The following is a 19,890-nucleotide window of genomic DNA, read 5'->3' on the forward strand; positions in this document are numbered from 1 at the left end:
ACAGAATGAAATGCAATTGCATGCATATTTATTCAAAATAATCAAAATAATTTTTCAATATTTGGAACCAATATTTGGATTTTCATTATCATATTAGCTAGATGGGATTTCAAAAATAATTTTTGATTAATTTTCTTTTAACTTTTATAGTTTTTGTGGTATTTGTAGCACAGCTGGTATGAGATAATGCAATATAATGGTACACTGTAAAAGTTAGTGTAAATTAATTTACAGTGTTATTACTGTAATGTAAAATACAGTAACCATTGCTTTACTGTAAATACAAACACAGTATAACACTGTAATTGCAAAACACAAAACTGTATCATAAAATCTACGTAATGACCGAGGACCCAACAAGGCTCAAACTCAGTTTTCCAGGGTTAGAGGCAGCCGTGCTAAAGATGAATGAATTCATAAAGATAAATTAACGTGCTGCAAAGCAGTTAGGCAGCCCCGCTAGCAGATCGCTCTGCTACGTGCCCTCATGCGTGCATGCCACTCACAGGCTGCAAGCATCCCTGCCTGTTGAAGCCCCGCCTTCTCAATTCCACTCTGACACCAATGTGGCAAACTTTGAACTCAGGTCTTTCAGGTGAGAGGCCATTGTGCTGAAATTAACCTCTAGCAACAAATCTATTAATTAACTGCTGGATTTAACTACCATTATTGTAAATTACTGTACATGAAAACTTCCAAGAAACCTACTATTGTAAGTTGTATAAAATGACATGAGGACAATGTAGTGACCTGTGAATGAAGTTATGTTTATTGTTCTACAGCACTGCAAACAGAGGCATTTATCTCATTGACTACAGATCATCTAATTTCGAATAAGATTATCTTGAAAGTTGATTTAAATTGGCCATAGCCTATTTATGCATTAAAACAAAAAACATAACTGCAGTAAGGCTTTTGAATATGGTGTGTGTGTGTGTGGGGGGTGTGGGGTGTGGGTTGGGGGTGGGGGTTGGAGCTATATCAGTTTTTCCAATCACAGTCCAAATATTCTGTGATGAAGGATGCCACATGGGGATTCAGGTGTGCTGCTTCCTTCTAGACTTTCTGTCTGGTCCAACGGCTGATGTGGACCTTTGAGGAACACTTTTTGTGCCCTTTCAGCTTTTCAAAAACATATTTTTTCATCATTGGTTATTTACTGTGAATGAATTTGAATTTATTGAAAGGATAGCCCCTTGAGATGTAGCATCTCATTTTCAAGGGGGTCCTAGAATGGCTTTTTTGATAATGGTAATTTAGCAGTATCATACTGCCCAATATACTTTAATATACTGTGCCATTTACAGAAATTACTTCCAATGTTATGTATATATAGTTATTTACAACATGGAAATTAGGTTATGCCATCTATAAATGCAAACAATGAATTTTACTTAAGATGATATTTATATTGATTCTTTTTTTTTTGAAAAAGAGGTTGGCAAACCAAATATATAAATATTGACTGTATAAAACATATGGTAGGCCTCAACAAACACAAGAGGCTTTTCACATGGTACTACATTAATGAATATTTGTTACTGTTGTGATGCAGTGCTGCATATTGCATTTCCATATGGGCGAAGGCATGCATTATTCTCCATGAGTGGGTCCCAGCTGGGGGCCTGTACATGTTATTGGGAAAGCTGTTGCGTCTCTGGCAGACGTGTCCAGTGGAGAATGACTTTCCTCTTGCCCGCACAGCACTGACAGTGTTCACAGTTCAATGCACATGGAAACAGAAGAGACAGAAGTTCAAATTCTGTCCTCTTTTTTCTCCTCCTTTAATTAATTCAGTTTACATACAATTTCTGAGTCCTTGTTTGGAGTCATTATTATATCAGAATGTTCAACATGTGCATTTAGGAAAAGTAATGAAAGGGGAGCCACATGGATTTCATGACACGAGTTTGTCGGTTATCGGAAGTGACAACGGTGGGGGACTACTTGGACACACCACCTGTGAGATGGTGGTTTCTGTTAAGGCTTCTCTTCCAGTCCCTGTGTGGAACTATCCCTCTAAGCCACGCCTTAGGAAAGGTGCTGTATAAATAAAATTTGTTGTTATTATTATTAGTGTGAGACACACTTTCAGACTCATGTCTAATGTTTTCAGAAGAATGTGTTTTGTGTTAGCAAGGGGGTAAGGAAGCTTCGCTTTCTCTCTCAATACTGAATTCTAGATCCCAGCTCTCTTTTACTTCGTACAAGCTCTCTCTCTCTCTCTCTCTCTCTCTCTCTCTCTCTCTCTCTCTCTCTCTCTCTGTAACCCTCCTCAATCCCAGGAGACTGGCTGACCTAATTCACAATGAAGGCTGCGCACGCAGAAAAAGCAGATTGGAGGGCATACACGCCCGTTTGTCCACGTTGTCCTTTCGCTGACATCTGTGGGGAACTTCAACCTCTCCCCCTGCCCCCCCACCACTTGATGAAATCAATCAAAATTAATAGTACAATTTTATCTGCTCAAAATCTATATTTGACCATATATGGAACGGGCCACTCAAAAAATGCTATTTTTCTGTGCTCAGTACCATGAATCAGAGGGCACAGCTTAGTCAGGTTCTACATATGTTCCATACCTTCTCAAGTGATTAAGAGGACATAAACAGTGCTTGTGTCATGTGTTTGTCCTCTTCGTAAGTGTTTGAAATGGGAACAATCATTTTGACTGGGGAACAATCATTTTGACTTCTTTTGTGTGTGTTTAAAACCCAGCATTTGCTGAGCAATAAACTGACATCAGGTGATTCCTGTGCCACGTTTCTGCTGCCGAGCTGCCCTTGGTCTGCCCGTCACTTTGCTGGAAGATTCTCAAAGAAAACAGGTTGCTAATTGAAATGTTTCCACCCAATAGGAGGTGCTGTTTGAAGCCATCTGTTGACCAAAAAATGGGAAAAAAGGAGGGCTGCACTTTTAAGGCATTTACGTGAGCATTATTCAGTGTAGTTCTTCTGTACAAACACACATTTTGGTGATTGCCAAACTACACAATGTGTTAAGGATCAAAATTTGTTTGTTTTAAACACTAAAATTCTGGCCAGCCTGTTACAGCAGTCTTTTATGTATGGTTTTTACTTAACTATTGTCAAAAAATGCTTCTATTTCATATTCTGAAACGTGTCTGACCAGCCCAATTCCCTTTTTAGTTTGTCGACTGGCTGTATTTTCCGGCACTGCATTTGGCCTCACTTGCATGAATGACTATTCTGCTAAACTGTTTATCTGTCAGTACTTGGTTAATATGAGATATGCTTGGGAAATACAACCCAAAGCTGCCATTAGCTGCCGCTGAGCCAAATTTAAGAAGCTGCTACAGATCAATCAGACAATTTTTTTATTATTATTTCACCATGGTCTGCGTCACAGCTGGCTATGAACAGAGCTAATCATGTACGTATGTATGTTTTTAAGGTTTGGATTTGTTTTGTTTTTTGTTGTTCTGTGAATTCTCATACTGTTGTGTAATGGCACTTTCCAATCAGCCTGTAACAAGCTGCTCTGTATGTATCTTCATAAAAAAAGTGGCAGTGATTTAAAATGAGGGGGGAATGCTGTGTAGGAGGAGAAAGGAGAGTGAAAAAAAACAGAAAATGAATCAGAAAAAATGGTGAGGGAATGGATAATGGGTCTGGAGATAAGACAATAGTTCTGTCAGTTTGTGTTATGACAGATGTCATCATTGTTAGAGAAACGTCTAATTGCTTTGATAATACCCCTTTATCTTTTTATTAATTAATACTGAGAAGACAGAGAGGGTAGGAACAGGTATTAAAGGAGAATCAAAGAGCAGAAACCTTCTGGGATGGGATTGTCTGGAACTGTTTTCAGAAGGAGCATCTTTGAACCGTCTTTGATGACTGCTAGTTTAGAATCGTAGCTTAGGAGGGAGGAAGGATGGTGTTGTTGTTCCCTTTCTTTTCTTTCTCTAAACCATCAGTAAGGGTTCATTTGGTAACATTTTTCACAAAGCATTTCAGTGTGAAGGTAGCAGGGAGATAATGAAAGGTGTTTATTGTGTAATATCTCTTTGGGTGGTCAGATTTTTGCCCTCACTATCTCCACGGTGAAGTAAAGTGCATTAATCACCATGGGCAGAATGATTCTGATGGGACTGTGGGCTCAGCTGAGAGAGAGAGAGAGAGAGAGAGAGACTGGGTTTAAATTGGTCCATTAGGGATTTCACTGCACACTCACTGAGCTGTGCATTTTATGCAAACTAGTGAATTACTCATGCATGTTTTACTACCACTACTCCTACTACTACAACCTGTAGTAGTAGTAATAATAATAATAATAATAATAATAGTGCAGCTGAGCATTCTTAAGCATGGATAAACACCTGCGTGCTCTTTCCCTGCCTCTCTCTGATTCTCTCTCTCACTCTCTCTTTCACATGCAGGCCCAGACACATAAAACACAGTAATGAGCCTGTCCTTGTGTGAGAGTTTCAAAAAGAGAACAAAAACTAGTGCTTTTGCTCAAGGGACACACAGAGAGAACAGATAAATTGAGTAATAGGACAGATATAAGGGGTAAAATGAGCTCTCCATATGAAAAAACTAAATTGAATGTAAATGTGAGCTGTCATGTGCCTGTAGGATATGTTGGGGGAAAGAGACAGAGGGAAAGAAAGAGAGATTGTGTATTTGTGTGTCTGACAGAGAGGGAAAGAGGGAGAGAGAGCAATGACAGAAGACAGGTTAATAGTTTTGTCTTTACATTTTAAACATGGCTGTGCTTTTGGGTGGAGATGAAAATTGTACTCAAAACATTTAAATTTGGCAATAGTGGGTCCCATGGAGCTGACCACATGCGTCCGTCTGAATTGCAAGACTGAGTCACTGTGAGTAGATTTTGCTCCTCTAGGGAGTGATGCATGCTATGATTTTTATGCTATGCACAGCCATAACACTCGCCGACAGTGCAGCATGGTGGCGCAGTGGTCAGCATTGTTGCCTCACAAGCAGGCACTAACTTCCAAGTCCTCTCTGCATGGGGTTTATAAGCTCTTACTGGGTACGCTTGGCCCATTCCCTCTGACTATACAATACTGAAAAGTGTAGGTGTTTTTTATTTCTGGGTCATACTCATATCCCCTTCAAGCACACACTTTGGCAGAGATTAGACTTCCAGATGATCAATGACAAGAAATTCTGATAGAGGAGGAGAACTGAGGGTAGCTTATGCCATTATTCAGCACTTAATCTGAACCCAAAATGCACCCAAAATATGTTGTTACAGGCTAAAGTAAAAACACAATTAGTTGTATCGTCAATACTTACACTTAATAGACTGTAGAGTATTAGACCTGAAGGTAATCCGATTATTTTTTAGAATTATTTGAGGGGTCGTTGTAGCAGAATATTATTGCTATTATTTTGTTATTAGGTCTAAGTATTATTTGAATAACAATTTGCAAAATGCTACAAGCAGTTGCAAAACTTTGGCCCGCAATCAAGGTATTCTATACTATGGGCAAATATTATGGTTGTGCATGGCCTACAAAATTATAACAAGCTTCACTCCCTGGAGGATCAAAATGCTTACCAGAGTATGATTGTACCTAAACTTAGAGGCAACAGAGTACACAATATTCCAACAGTGAATCTGTTGACTGAATTGGAGATGTGCTTTTGTTCACCCCTGAGGGTGATGTTCCGACTTTGTGAGCGATCTGGGACCCAGCCGTACGTAAGTTTACCATGTATGGTGCCCGCAATGAACGATGAACGCGCGCATGTTCATCTACGTAGGCTGCTGTAAATGTGCAATATGTAAATATGCATGCGCTTCACGTGTCTATCCCCCTGCCCCAGTTACCCTCAGCATGGCCATCTTGGCCCTCACATTCATAAAGAGGGGAACTCAGCTGGGCACATCCCTGTTGTTTATCATTATCTCACAAGCTGCTTTTTGAGGTCTGCTAGATTTGTCAGAAATGCCGACACACAGCAGGCAGACACGGAGGATGTGTAATTCTCTCTATTTATGTAATGTCTTTATGTAATGAGGCATTCCTACAGCTTTGGCGAGTCTAAAAAAACCGTGAGATGCATTTTTTTTTCAGTGTTCTGTGTACTACTGTTCGTTTGAAAGCATTTCCTCCCACACAAATATTTGCCAGCCTTTCAGAAATGCCACTGCCAGAGACCACACACATAGACTGCGCAGATAGTTCCCACGAGTTCATGCTGCAGAGACTGTGCATGCGGACTGCGCAGACGGTTCCCAGGAGTTCATGGTGCAGAGACTGCGCATGTAGACGGGGTAGACGATTTCCAGGAGTCCATGCTGCAGAGACTGTGCATGTAGACTGCGCAGATAGTTCCCAGGAGTTCATGCTGCAGAGACTGCGCATTTAGACTGCACAGACGGTTCCCAGGAGACCATGCTGCAGAGACTGTTCATGTAGACTGCGTAGATGGTTCCCAGGAGCACAAACTGTTACTCCGAATTTTCCTGCACTGTCATTTCTTGTGCTGCATAAAATGCACATTCAGCTGCCTCTGAAAACACACACACACACACACACACACACAAAGCAAAGCTCTGTACAGTACCGTGGAGGGATCAAATAAATTCATCAGATTCATTTGATCCATCAACCGCAGGAGGATCTATTTGATCCCTCACCCCAAAGGTGTTTATAGCAGCTGCAGTAGTGTTTAACCTGTGAGTTTCTAACTCAGGACTCTATTTTAGTGTCTTTCCCCTGTGCGACTAAGCACCAGCTCAGTCTGCAGCTGAACATTAAGAACATTATGTCTGAAGTAAAGGAACCTTCCAGACCAGTTTATCATTTCCTGTAATTGGTGTCTGCAATGGACCATCGAGGGAAAAGAACTGGAGAAACATTTTCAGGCATGATCACAACCCCACCCTCCACAGATACTGAAAAGAATTGAGCTGTGGGATTTAGATCCAAATATTTACCTCCAATAGAATTAACATGGCAGTGTATGAAGACAATTCATTCATTCACACCAAAATGTAAAGGCTCATTCCTGAATTACTGGATTTGGTAGAATAATTGTGCTGTCATACCAGTAGTATGTAGTAGTATGGACGTATTGCTTTAGAAGTAGAATAGCTAATTGTCTGCTGTTTGACAAGTCCTAATACTAGTTGGTTCACTGTCAAAGTGCTTGCAACAAATGCAGTTGAGCAAAGAACGTAGATCCCTAATATTGCCAGTTGAAATCTCTGAGTAATGTCCTTCCCACAGCCTCTAAAGAAGCTAGTTAGACATGCTTATTCTTATTCCACTTTGCTTGATAGTTGTTTCAAAGTAGATGTTATGCATTTTCATTGCCACAAGAAGCGCACCCGCCTTATTAAAAAAGGGCCTTTGTGCGATTTTCTGTTCTGTAATTGCCTTTAGTTCTTTGCACTGATTAAGGCTGAGTAATTTGCAACTGCGCTCTTCTGAGCAAAAGAGATTTGACTATTTGACTGATTGTAATTGGGGGACGGTTGTGGGCGAGCGGACAGAAAGCTCGGTGAGATCCTGGTCTCCTGCTTCTCGGGGTTTATGGTCCGACCCCCGGAGTGCGTTCCGGCTCTGTTCCCGGGTGCCTCTCTGCAAAGCTTCACCCCACTGACACGCTCCCTTAACTCAGGCCTCAGCTGCAGGAACCCTGTCCATTTCTATTTGACCTTTTTCATGTACAGTACACCTCTACCGAAATACCACAGATCTTAAACCCAAATCCTCTGTAATCATAATACTGTATATATTCAATGGAAATGTGGTATGGCATTAATTTACCATAATATGTTATCGGAGCAAAGTTTTGCCAGATTAAACAGCCATCATGTTGTAAGCACAGTGGGGCTTTGAGATTGGGGGATCCACTAATCCTCAATGCCCCACTATTTGTAATGGACTCCTGCTTCAGTCAGCCATGAAGTCGTGCTGGATATTCACGCAGCAGCGGCGCCTCCTCAGATCGATTGGGTTCCTGCAGTCAGCCTGCGCCAGCTGTGCATGTGGTGTGATCATCCACACCACGGACTGTTACAATCATGACTGTGAGAGCGCTCTGCGTCTTTATATTAACTGCAGCCCATTTGCATTTAAACAGCAGTCTGCACAGCCCTCTGCGTGCGGATGTTAAATCCAGCACGGTTTCAGTTTGTTTGCACAGAGCTCTGGTGTTTAAAACAGAGCGTGCCATGTGACAGCCCTAAAATTTGTGTGATTTGAAAGATTTACTTCTTTTCCGAAGTCAGTACACAATATTTTGTGTCGATCATGGTCTTGTTTCACTATGGCATTAAAGTCTTCAAACAATAATTCTTGTTCGTAAAACAGTTTTACGCTCTAAACACAAGATTCAGAACTTATAAAATAATTTCTCTAAATCAAATTTCTTTTTCAAAACAATACACATCATGAAATAATTGGCTCATCTTACCATTCAACAGCCTGGAGGAACTCTGAATGCACAGTGCTGTGACCGTCGTCACATAACGTCGTGTATTTTAGCAATAGTCAGTTACGAACGAAGATTGTTCTAGGCCGGCCCCAAGGGTCTGGTTAAAATCTGAAAATAGAGTGCTGCTAGATAACAAGGTCAGTGCTTGCATGGTGAGGTAGGATTTCGATTGACAGTAATTATCTATCAACCGGACATAAAGATTTATTAAATATGGATATGCATATGAAGTGTTTTGGAAAAGTATCAGCTGAAAATACAAAGAAGAAAAACGGCTTTTCTAGAAATAGTCAGTTTCCAGAAGGAGTTTATTTGATCCTCAAGTTTCTGCTTTTGAGCTCTGTGCCTCAGTTTCAGTTATTGTGCGTAAAAAAGAGATAAAAAAACTGCAGTATTTATATATCATACTTACATACTGCATTGACTCCAGGTAGATGTCACCTCCTTGATCATAGTGTTTTACAAACCTATTGGGGCTCTCTACAGTGGAGCATTTATATGGGAGATATAGCTCTGCAATGGAGCTCATTTTTTTGCCTTTTTTTATATACTAAACATATTGTGTTGCCTTTGTGTAAGTATGCATTTCTGTGTGCGCACACATATATGATCTATATGTGTGTTGACTTGTGTATGTATGTGTATCTGCTGTTTATATGTGTGTGTGTCTGTGTGTATGTTGTATGTGTCTCTATATGTAGTCAGTATCTGTAGAGTTCCGTCCACAGGGTCTTCTACTTTACTTCCTTTGTCGGTTTCTCTTTCTTTCATTCACCTTCCTGTCTTGTTTTCTCATCCTGTATATCTATGACAAGCCAAATGAATTTTAATTTGCCATGTCATAACATCACACCATTTGTCCTTTCTTTTTTTCTCTCTTTTTTGTCTTTTTAATTCTTCTGACAGGCCTTGCTCCCTCTGACTCCCCATCTCTTATTTGATTCATTTTGAATTTTAATGTAACTCCTCCTTTATATTTGTGCCTGTGTTTTTCTGTACCAACCCCCCCCCCCCCGCCCCATTCATCTTTACTTAAGATTTGGTGCCCAACATGGGGCTGAACATCCAATTCCCACCCTAATTTGGCTGTTTGTAGCCACGTTCATGCACAAACTCCAAAGTATTTAATTATGAACTATCAAGAACAATTAAGAGCATCTCATGGCGTATCAGAAGGTGCAATTAAGGGTGGAAGGAAACCCAGCATACACACCGGGCTCTGGGGCTGAGCTTGTGGCCCTAATTGGGCCACAGTGCACAGGCACACTGAAGGCTGCTGAACTGAGCAGAGCAGCCCTCAGCACAGAGCCTTATTTATTTGCTCAGCAGGCACCCTCATCCAGAGTGACTTACACAGCTTACTTTTTTAAACATACCATCTGTGGCTGTTTTTCTGAGGCAGGCGAGGTGAAGTGCCTCGTCCATGTGCATGATATGGCATTTCTCCATATGGGAGCTGAACCCTTCTACGGTCTACGGTTTAACCTCAAAATCGGAGTTGTGCTCCCAGTCCCTAACCGCCGCACCGCACTCCGCTGTGGCCTTACGTGACTCCATACGTGGCTAAAGATGAAATACATTTTTTATTTTCCCTGATGTGATTATCGTAGCATGCAACGCACGGCAATAAAGCAGCGTCTTGAATCTGAAGTGACAGCGTGTGGGTTAGCAAAGGGCTCTGAATTTGCACGTTCTGTTTCACATCTGATGAAACTCCCAGTGTCTGGGTCATCATCGTCTGAAGGGTCTCTCACACAGGCAGCTGTGGTGCGGCTAGGCGCATCTTTCTTCTTTCACGTGTCTCAGCCTGACAGACAGCCTGTTATTTCAAACTGCCTTTATGCTGCTGTCCATCAAATGACCTGCAAAACCACAAATCTTTCAGTGAAGCCCTGATCTACCTTTTTGCTTTACGGTAAAACACAGGAACTGATATGTTTTTTTTTGTTTGTTTTTTTTTACTGTCCTTTGGCAAAAGGTTTGGGAAGGTTTTTTATGGTTCATAAAGCCTCTCTTGAATTTCTATAACTGTACAATAACTTCACACAACAAAGTATAAACAGTAAAACAATTAAGGAGGTTGTGAGAGAAAATTCAATAAATATTTGGTGGAATATTAACAGTGGAATTGGCCGTTTTTTTGTAATTGCAAAGGCACAACAAGATGTATCTAATGATCCAGAGATTGAAATACAAAGACAATAAAAAATTGCTGATTCACTGTGAAAACAGTGCCTCATTTGTTCTTGTGTACTTTGCAGAAAAGGGTGTGGAATGTCGAGTACGTAACCAGCCTCATTCCCTGTGTAGTGGTTTTAATGGCAATAGTATGGGTGATGGGGCTTTAACACATCACTTTAATTACAACAATCTGTGTTTTTAGTCCATGACACCTCCTTGTATTAGCAAATGCCCAGAGGGGCCAAGAAAAAAAAAAACTATGTACACATGATTCCACATCTCCTAACAGTATCAGCATAAAGTACTATGCTTGTAAACCCTGTATTCATTTCTAACTAAACTTAAGTAAAAATTACAAGAAAAGGAAAAAGATTAATGATATTGTGGTGCCCTCATCGGGTGATGGAATGGTATTTTGGAGGTGTTGGGAAGGTAGTAAGACTTGGCTGCATGGTGTTCGTTCAGTGCTAAGCATTGGCAGGACAGCGCTCTTAAATCGGAGGTGTAGCTTTCTGCGCTGGCCCGGTGCTATCCCTGGCTGGCCGGTTAATGATTTATCGTTTTAATAACCCGAGTCTTGTGGAGGGAGAGTATTGGAGATAATCTTTCTCTCAGGAGGGGTGAGATCACTCACTGCTCTGTAGTCTTTCTCTGCGTGCATTTTGCTCTTTGTTTCTGTTCCTTTTGATACCCCTGTCCAGGGCCATGCACAGATTGCATAGAGCATAAATGCTGTAAGTCAGACCTGGGAGGCAGCTGAATGAAGTTGTATTATGTTTTGCGTCATAACGCTTTCACTGTAAATATATATATATATATATATATATATATACATACATATAGTGAGCTCCATAATGTGTAGGACAAAGACATATTTTTTTCTTGATTTGGCTCTGGACTCAATTTTTTTCAATTTTATGATTTGTAATCAAATAATTTGCATTCAGATGTGGTTAAAGTTCAGATTCCCAGCTTTTATTAAGGGGTTGTTTTATACATTTTGGTTTCACATTGGCCCCCACATTACAGGGTACAATAATGTCTGGGACAAATAGCTTCACAGGTATTAATATTTAGGTATGTTAAATTGCTTCCTTTGTGCAGGTATGAGAGATTTCAGTATCTATTCTTGATTTTAGGCTGTATAACATTTTATAAAAAACAAAAAATATTTGCAAAAAAAGAGGCTATGATAAAATAAAATTTCCATGGTATTTTCTGATCTGGGCAGAAAGCAGTACATATTCAAAATACATTTGTGTGGTTGGTCTTGAGTTGACACAAACAGCCCCATAAAATGTGGGATGCTAATAGGTTCAAGGTAATGAAGGGTAGAAGCTAAATCTTTAGATGGTTTTGATGTGATTGGTGGTTCATTGCACACATTATCATGATGTGAGCATTAAAGGGTTATTTAGAATGGAAATTAAGTGGACTTAAAATGTGTGTTTTGAGACGATGAACAGAATGTCTGCCTTAAAATATGTAGACTTTAAGAAATAGATTTCTGCATTGATTTTTACCATTTATTAGTAGAGTTTGACAAATGAAAAAGTGCTTTCTCTATGTCTTGATGATGTTGAAATATTTTCACAAGGTTAAAGCTACAAAGTTACCAAATTGCTGCCACAGATATACTTTTTACCACAGAGAAAAGTAGTTGGCTTCCACACAAAAAAATAATTAGAACCTTCCATCACGTCACAGTATGGTCAGAACATCAGCTCAGTTTGCAGTTTGCCACAGGCAGACCACAATTGTTTTACCAAGCATATTGTAATGTTTTGGTTATGTAATGTTTGACTTGGGTCTCAGTCTCCCAACCCCTGCTTGATTGTTGGGATTAGAGAGAGGGAGATTGGGGCCAGTGGAGGGATTAAACTGACAGAGGAGATAGTTCAATCCATGCTTATATGCAGTGTAGATTTATGCTGTTGTTTTGCATTTTACAATGGAATTGCTTATGGAACGCTATTGTTAATAAAGCTGTTTACATATTTGACAGGTATTTTATATCACTAGTTTTGTCTGTGTTCCCCTTAGCAGTGTTTTCTGTCTTCTAACTACATGGTGCTCTTGATTTAAAATCATGGTTCAGCTTTCGGGCCGTACACCACATCAGTAAGAAAAAAATGGTTTCACGTTCCAGAAAGTTTCATGTGTGTGTCTCTCTCTCTAATAAAGCATGTTTGGTACCAGTTTTTTATTAGACTAACTCAAGTTCAAGTTTAAGTTTACAGAGCATTCATTTTTGTGTTCTTTCCCTTCTACGGTGTCAGCCTATACTGTCAAGGGTGGTAATGCATGCTTGAGGGAGCTTTGGCTGGTTTCATGGTGAGTTCCTATTTACACCGTTGGAAAGACTGTGACATGGCTGTTCTCTTTCTGCACAGGTAGATGCTGTCATGCCATTTGGATGCTTTGCTCAACGGGATGGGCGAAACTTCAACAGCCCAACCGACATCACAGACAAGTATGAGATTGGACAGGTCCTAAGAGCGTGAGTACCCATATTGAGTAGTCGCTGTGATATCATCGTATTAAAATATGTTCCTTGAGACCATAAGTGTAATTTTTACGCCGAAGATAAGTTGATTCCTTCAACTGCAAATTAGACTAGGAATCCTAAATTAGCCTTAAATCAGACAGGAATCAATTACTGAATGATAGTGTTAAATACAAAAATATGTGCACTGCAAATAAGTTTAAATTCCTCTTTAGAGAAGAGAGAGTACATATTTATGACTTATCTTTTCATGGTTGAAATCAGTTATGCCATGGTAATACAGTGTGCTGGCTATGTTGAGGGATGATAGGTTTGAGTAGTTTATTTGGTGCAGTCTTGGGTAGAAGGACTAAATTTGGATAACCCAGTTTTTGGGCGAAGCGAGGGTACCCCTCCTTTCACCACCAGGTGTATGTGCAGCTGGGTCATGCATCTAAATTACTGGATTTTCTGTAATTTCACCCCAAGGTGAAATTCAGCATGATCACAAATGGTTCTGTCATGTTGTTCCTCACAAAAATAAATAAACAAATTCAATAATTAATTCAGTTCCAGAAAATCTGTGAGGTTGTGTAGGCTTCGACAAGATTAGGCTACTTTATTCTGGTGGAAACATAAATTTGGTTTTCGCCTCTTTGGGAGTTAAACGCAGAAGACAGCACATCACAGCTGACACATGGAAATGCTTTGAGAACAGTGGCTGCCGTCTGTGAGTGAAAGCTCTGAGAAGAGAAGAGCCCTGCTCAGAGACAGAGGTGCAGGGCAGCTTAGCTGTGAATAATGATCAGTAGGGCCTCCTGGTTTGTCTAATGGGGACTTTCACACACACAGACACAGACACACACACACACACATACACACACACACACACACACACACACAGACACACACAGACACAGACACAGACACACACACACACACACAGACACAGACACAGACACACACACACACACACACACACACACACAGACACAGACACACACACAGACACAGACACAGACACACACACACACACACACACACACAGATGCACAGCTACAGCTGCAGCTCAGTTGAGTCGTTGGCCATACTGCCATACCATTCAGGGAGGGATTCAGTCTGCAGGGCGTTGAGCCTAGCGGACTGCCTGCGATCTGCCAAGTACACTGATGCTGCTGCAGCTATGAGGGTGTTGTAGCAATGGGACAATTTACTGCAGAAAATATCAAGATATTGCAACACTTCACTACGTATAGACAAATATACAAGATATTGCAGGATGTATTATTTTCTAATCATTAAGAAATACATTTCTTATACTTTCCAGAAAAGTCTCCACAAGTCCACAGGCACTCCTGCAATCCCTTGGTCCACAGGGATTGGTCCAAATCACCAGCTGTCATCAGTTGGCTGAAGTTCAAACACCATGTGTATAAATTGCTGGTCTGAATTTTGTTTGCCATTGAAAGGAGTTATGTTACATCATGCTGGGAATTCATTAGCTGCAGTTAAAGTGAGAGACAGTTATATTCTTGGTCATACATCCTTGTGCTGTTTCGTGCACTTTAGTAGAACTGAACTGTTTCATTGGACTTTTGTATTTACCACAAATAATTCAGCAGCCCCAGCACCCTGTACCATATTCATATCAAACTACTGAAGTTAAGCAGGTCTGCGGTCGGTTTGTATTGAAGCTAAGCAGGGGTGGACCTGGTTAGTATTGAATCCACACAAGTCTGGGCTTGGTTTGTTTTTAAACTGGAGACTTCCTGGGTTAGCTAAATTGCTGCTGGATATGGTGTTGATAGGCCAGTAGGGAGCATGCCAAATATAAAGCCATAGAAATCTATGCTGTAGACAGTGTAGTCTTTCAGATGTGATGCTACACCAAGGTCCTGGTTAAATCAAGGTTTGAGCCCTGGCCAAATTCCTTCAAAACTGGCTACATCTGGTAACCTACTCATCCCTCAGCATTTCCTTCCCACTTTGACTCTCATCAGTTGATCTACCTGGTTTGACAAGGGTAAAATAATTTAATGAACAGTTTCTCCTGCATTCCTGTCTACCTGGTGCAGCAAGGAGTTCTGTGAACTGTGCCTGGCCAAGGACAGACAGACGGACAAGGTCTATGTCTGCAAAAAATTCCTCAAGAAAGATGGCAGGAAAGTGCGCAAGGCAGCCAAGAACGAAATAATGATCCTGAAAATGTAAGTGAGAGAGAGTGTGTGTGCGTGTGTGTGTGAGAATGAGAGAGAGAGAGAGAGAGAGAGATACATGTGCACTATGGCAGCATAATTCCACAGACTGCATACCGTGTAGACTTGCAAGATACTCAGCTCCTGCATTCCTTTATGAAATCCTCTCTTTTTCTTGACTACAGGAGGTTCTGATTTGGCAACTGGAGTTTCTGGTGCAGTAGTACAGTAAATAACATTCATTGCCATTGTATTATCCTTGGGGGTGTTCCTTCATGAATATTCATAACATGAATCCATTTTGAATGTTCTAGCTTCAACAGTCGGGAGACAGAACTTTCTGTGTTAAGAATACAGAGCTGAGTATTTGGTGGGTCTATAGTGTCTGTGACAGTACTCCATTAAGAAAAAGTACTCTGTCTTTGCATGACAAAGTACAGCTGGTTTGATTGTAGAACTACCAGTGGCAGTTCTGTAAATAGCTTCAGAAAATATATTGCAACATACCATGTATTCTTAAAACATAACACCTGTTAGAACCTTTTTATACTTGGAAACATTATGTGTCATCTATGCATCTATGCAGTGTGTCTTTTTGGTATATGTGTTGCAGGGTCAACCACCCGAATATTCTGCAATTGATTGACACTTTTGAGACCAGGAAGGAGTATTACATCATCCAGGAGCTGTGAGTCTGACCATCCTCTTCTGTTCAGTAACACATTAATACTCCAGGAGCTGTGAGTTTGAGCATCCTCTTCTGTTCAGAAACACATTAATACTCCAGGAGCTGTGAGTTTGAGCATCCTCTTCTGTTCAGTAACACATTAATACTCCAGGAGCTGTGAGTTTGAGCATCCTCTTCTGTTCAGAAACACATTAATACTCCAGGAGCTGTGAGTTTGAGTGCCCTCTTATGTTCAGTAACACATTAATACTCCAGGAGCTGTGAGTTTGAGCATCCTCTTCTTTTTCAGTAACACATTAATACTCGAGGAGCTGTGAGTTTGAGTGCCCTCTTATGTTCAGTAACACATTAATACTCCAGGAGCTGTGAGTTTGAGTGCCCTCTTCTGTTCAGTAATGCATTAACGCTGCAGGACCTCTGAGTTTCATCAGTCTCTTCTGTTCCCTAATTTGCATTACAATCTGACATTGTTGCACCTGGTTTTGTCATAGCTTCACCCATGTGACTTGATTGGCACATGCCTGCACATCTGGGGTGTGTCCCATTACTTTTCACTCCTCACCTCCTTTCCTCCACTCCCGCACTACCACTCGTCTCCAACCTGGGCGTATGCTAATGAAAGGAGAGGAGGAGAAGAGTGAAGGAAAAGACAAGGAAGGTGTGAAGACAATTGGGGGATAGCTTATCTGCTCCTCCATCATTGTTGTCTATTGATGAAATAGCCCTGTCATAATCTTTATATTTATATTTATATTTTGAGAAGTCCACCGATTTCCATAGATTAATGAAATGGATATGTAGCTTCATATTATGTTATCGTTTCCCAATGTTAAGTGTTCACATTGAAAAACACTTATTTCCCACTGTAATATCTGAAATCAGATTTTTTTGCAATAAATACATCCTTTGGAAAAGGTTGGTTGAATAATGCATCCGTATTCACACACTGAAATAATGGTAGCTGCCATGCTTATTTATGTTCACTTATGAGTCATGCTCCTTTAAGTAACATTCATGCACAAGCAAATAAATAAACCTGCTTTCCTGTCTTAACTTGCCAAATTTGTCTGTAGCATATGAGCCACAAAAATGAACTGGTATTTTATTATCCATTGCAGGATCTAGCCTTCGAGTAGGATGCTATGTGTGATAATGACCTTGAACCACACACAAATTTGGCTAAATATCGTGCATAATTGGGGATATTTAGTTCTCTGCCATCTCTGCTTTCTAAAGTTTGGATTGTGTCAAATTCTGTGGGATGGTCTTTCCATTTCTGTGAGTGTGAGCATGATGATGTCACCCAGAAATGTGAAAAGACTTCTGTGGTAGGATACATCAATGTACCCTTTACTGGGAGGATACAAGGGGCTCATTCCAATTGCTTATTTTATCTATGCTTGGTTGTGCTTCAAATGGAAAAAATGCTACTTTGTAGGCGGCATTTGAAAGCAGGAAGGCATCAAGGCACGTCTCATTCGAAAGTTAGCAAAAAATGATGCCTGTAAGTTGCCTTCATTCGGACAATTATGAAGGAAACACACAGTAGGATATCCCATAGGTCTTTGAGATTTCCTCAGGCTTCTTGCTTCTGTTAAAATAATGGTGGCCAAAAAACAACAACGCGGTGGTTGCGGTGGCAGTGGAGGAGCTTGTTTACAAGTGTGTTTACAAGCGTGAACATACTGTGAACTCAATAATTCATTGTAGTTATATTTTTCAGAATACATTTAATTAATTTTAATATACTGGGAAGGGAGTGGAGGGAAGGAGGTGAGGTGTGAAAAGTAATGGGAATGCACCCAAGTGCTCATTATAAGACAGGAAGTGACATCACAGTGCATCTGAAGAATAGAAATTCTGTTTCCCAATGAATGTGCCTAGCAGCAGTGGGATCATCTGTGACCTGAACCGCAAGGCTTTAAGTGAAAATCCTCCAGGCTGTTTGGTCCAGCTAAAGATAGAGCCATACCAGGGAGCTAAGATTGAATGATTGGTGATTACATTATAATCTCACATCCATCCTGGAGGTTTATTTTTGTTTTTGTTTTGTTGTTTTTAAATTGTGATATTTTTCACATATTTCTCGATTTTAATTTACATCCCCTTGGATTCAGAGTATGAATATATAGCTAATAAAAGATGAGATTGTTGTGTGTGTATGGTTGTGATGGTGTGTGTGTGTGTGTGTGTGTGTGTGTGTGTGTGCATGTGTGTGTGCGTGTGTGTGGCTGGTTTTAACTATGTATTGTATGTGTGTGCAATTGCAGAGCTACAGGAGGAGATGTGTTTGACTGGATCCTGGACCAGGGCAGCTACACAGAGAGAGATGCCTCCAATGTGATACGCCAGGTCCTGGAGGCTGTGGCCTACCTGCACTCCCTCAACATTGTGCACCGGAACCTGAAGGTGACTGACAGGGCTGTGGGCGGGGCATTAGTGGGCTTTCCATTTGTCTGTGATTCGAACAGTATTCCCAATGTTGGAGCATATGTCTATGCCTGTCAGGTTGCAAGAGTCACGGTGTTGTAAGAACAGATGTTTTACGTGTGGGTTTTTACTGGGGTGGAACCCTGGTTCACAAGGTCAGTGTTCTCCAGATTTGGTGTTAAACTGAGCCCATGACTGTGGTCATTAAAGATCCCATGGCACTTTTTGACCATGTGTCCTGGTCAAATTCCCTCAGAAACGAACCATATCATCATTCCTCTGTGTATGCAGCAGGTCTCCCTTATAAAAGGATTTTAATCTCAATTAAACAATGTATATGAATAAAGGAGTGTGTGTGTGTGTGTGTGTGTGTGTTTGTGTGTGTATGTGTGTGTGTGTGTGCGTGTGTCTGTGTCTGTGTGTCTGTGTATGCTCTGTCCTCCTTGGCCCACAGGAAAAATAACAAATATATATTATATATTCAGCCACTCGAGAGGCAGATGATGTAATTATCAAGCATTCAACTCTGATATTGCAGACGGTCCCTTTTGGCTTTAATGTGTGAAAACAAATGTGCGTGGAGCCAATTGGCTCCTTTAAAGCTAAACGCAGTCCCAAGCGGCTTCTAATCATCACCGTTTAGAACCATCGCCCCTGCTCACACTTTTTCTGTGTATCTGCTGCTCTCTGGTGGACACCTGGTTACGGTACAGGGTCAAACAATTGACAGCTGCAGTTGGCATACTGTAATTTTTAAAAAACCACTTGCCAACTCTTGTTTTAAAAATAAAAACCAATGAATGTTATTTGCATATACAGTGCTCATGTGTCTGTAAACCTGGCAACTTTGTACTTTAAAAAATGGATGCTCTGAGCTGACAGAGAATAAACTGGCCTGTCTTGTTCGAACACGTTTCAGACAGGGAACTGGTGGCTCTGTGCCATTGCATCGACATCAGCTGGCAGAGCCCCATAAATGTAGTACCACCCCTGGACTGTGCCAAATAATTAATTGAAATACATATTCTGCTGCTCACTGTACTCCTTGATGTGAATTCTTGAAAAATACCCCAGGGTGAATCTTAGCCAGGAGTGTGCTACACATCTGGTCCACAGACAGACGGACGTTAAAGTGGAAGAAGTGACGTGTGAGCACATTGCTCCTCCTCTTGTCTGCGGTGCTGGAGATACATTGTTTCTCAGCCTATGTCTCTTTTTCCTTCAGCTGGAGAACCTCATGTACTATACGGAGAACAACCACAATAAAGTGGTGCTGCGAGACTTCTACCTGTCCAAGTTTGAGAATGGCTCTATCACCGAGCCCTGCGGCACACCTGAGTACCTGGGTACATCATCCCCTCCCCCCACGTTTCTCACTCTGTGTCTCTCTCATCCTTGCCCCCTCCCTCCCTCTGTCGCTCTATTTTTCTTCTGCCCTTTCCCCCCTTCACTCTCCCGTGCTGTCTGTCT

At 41.0% G+C, this 19,890-nt stretch overlaps 1 protein-coding gene across 5 annotated transcripts in view; it reads left to right on the top strand.

Moving 5' to 3' along the window:
* camkvl (CaM kinase-like vesicle-associated, like) overlaps nt 1–19,890 on the top strand; it is a 70,751-nt gene that overhangs the window by 42,941 nt on the left and 7,920 nt on the right. For all 5 annotated transcript variants that reach the window (XM_035387186.1, XM_035387184.1, XM_035387187.1 and 2 more), the window contains 5 exons: nt 13,016–13,122; nt 15,183–15,314; nt 15,916–15,990; nt 18,261–18,399; nt 19,646–19,766. In XM_035387186.1, the coding sequence (XP_035243077.1) occupies nt 13,016–13,122; nt 15,183–15,314; nt 15,916–15,990; nt 18,261–18,399; nt 19,646–19,766 (574 nt within the window). The remainder of the gene's footprint in view (nt 1–13,015; nt 13,123–15,182; nt 15,315–15,915; nt 15,991–18,260; nt 18,400–19,645; nt 19,767–19,890) is intronic.

The sequence above is a fragment of the Anguilla anguilla genome, chromosome 13 (assembly GCF_013347855.1).
Source record: "Anguilla anguilla isolate fAngAng1 chromosome 13, fAngAng1.pri, whole genome shotgun sequence".
NCBI lineage: Eukaryota > Metazoa > Chordata > Actinopteri > Anguilliformes > Anguillidae > Anguilla > Anguilla anguilla.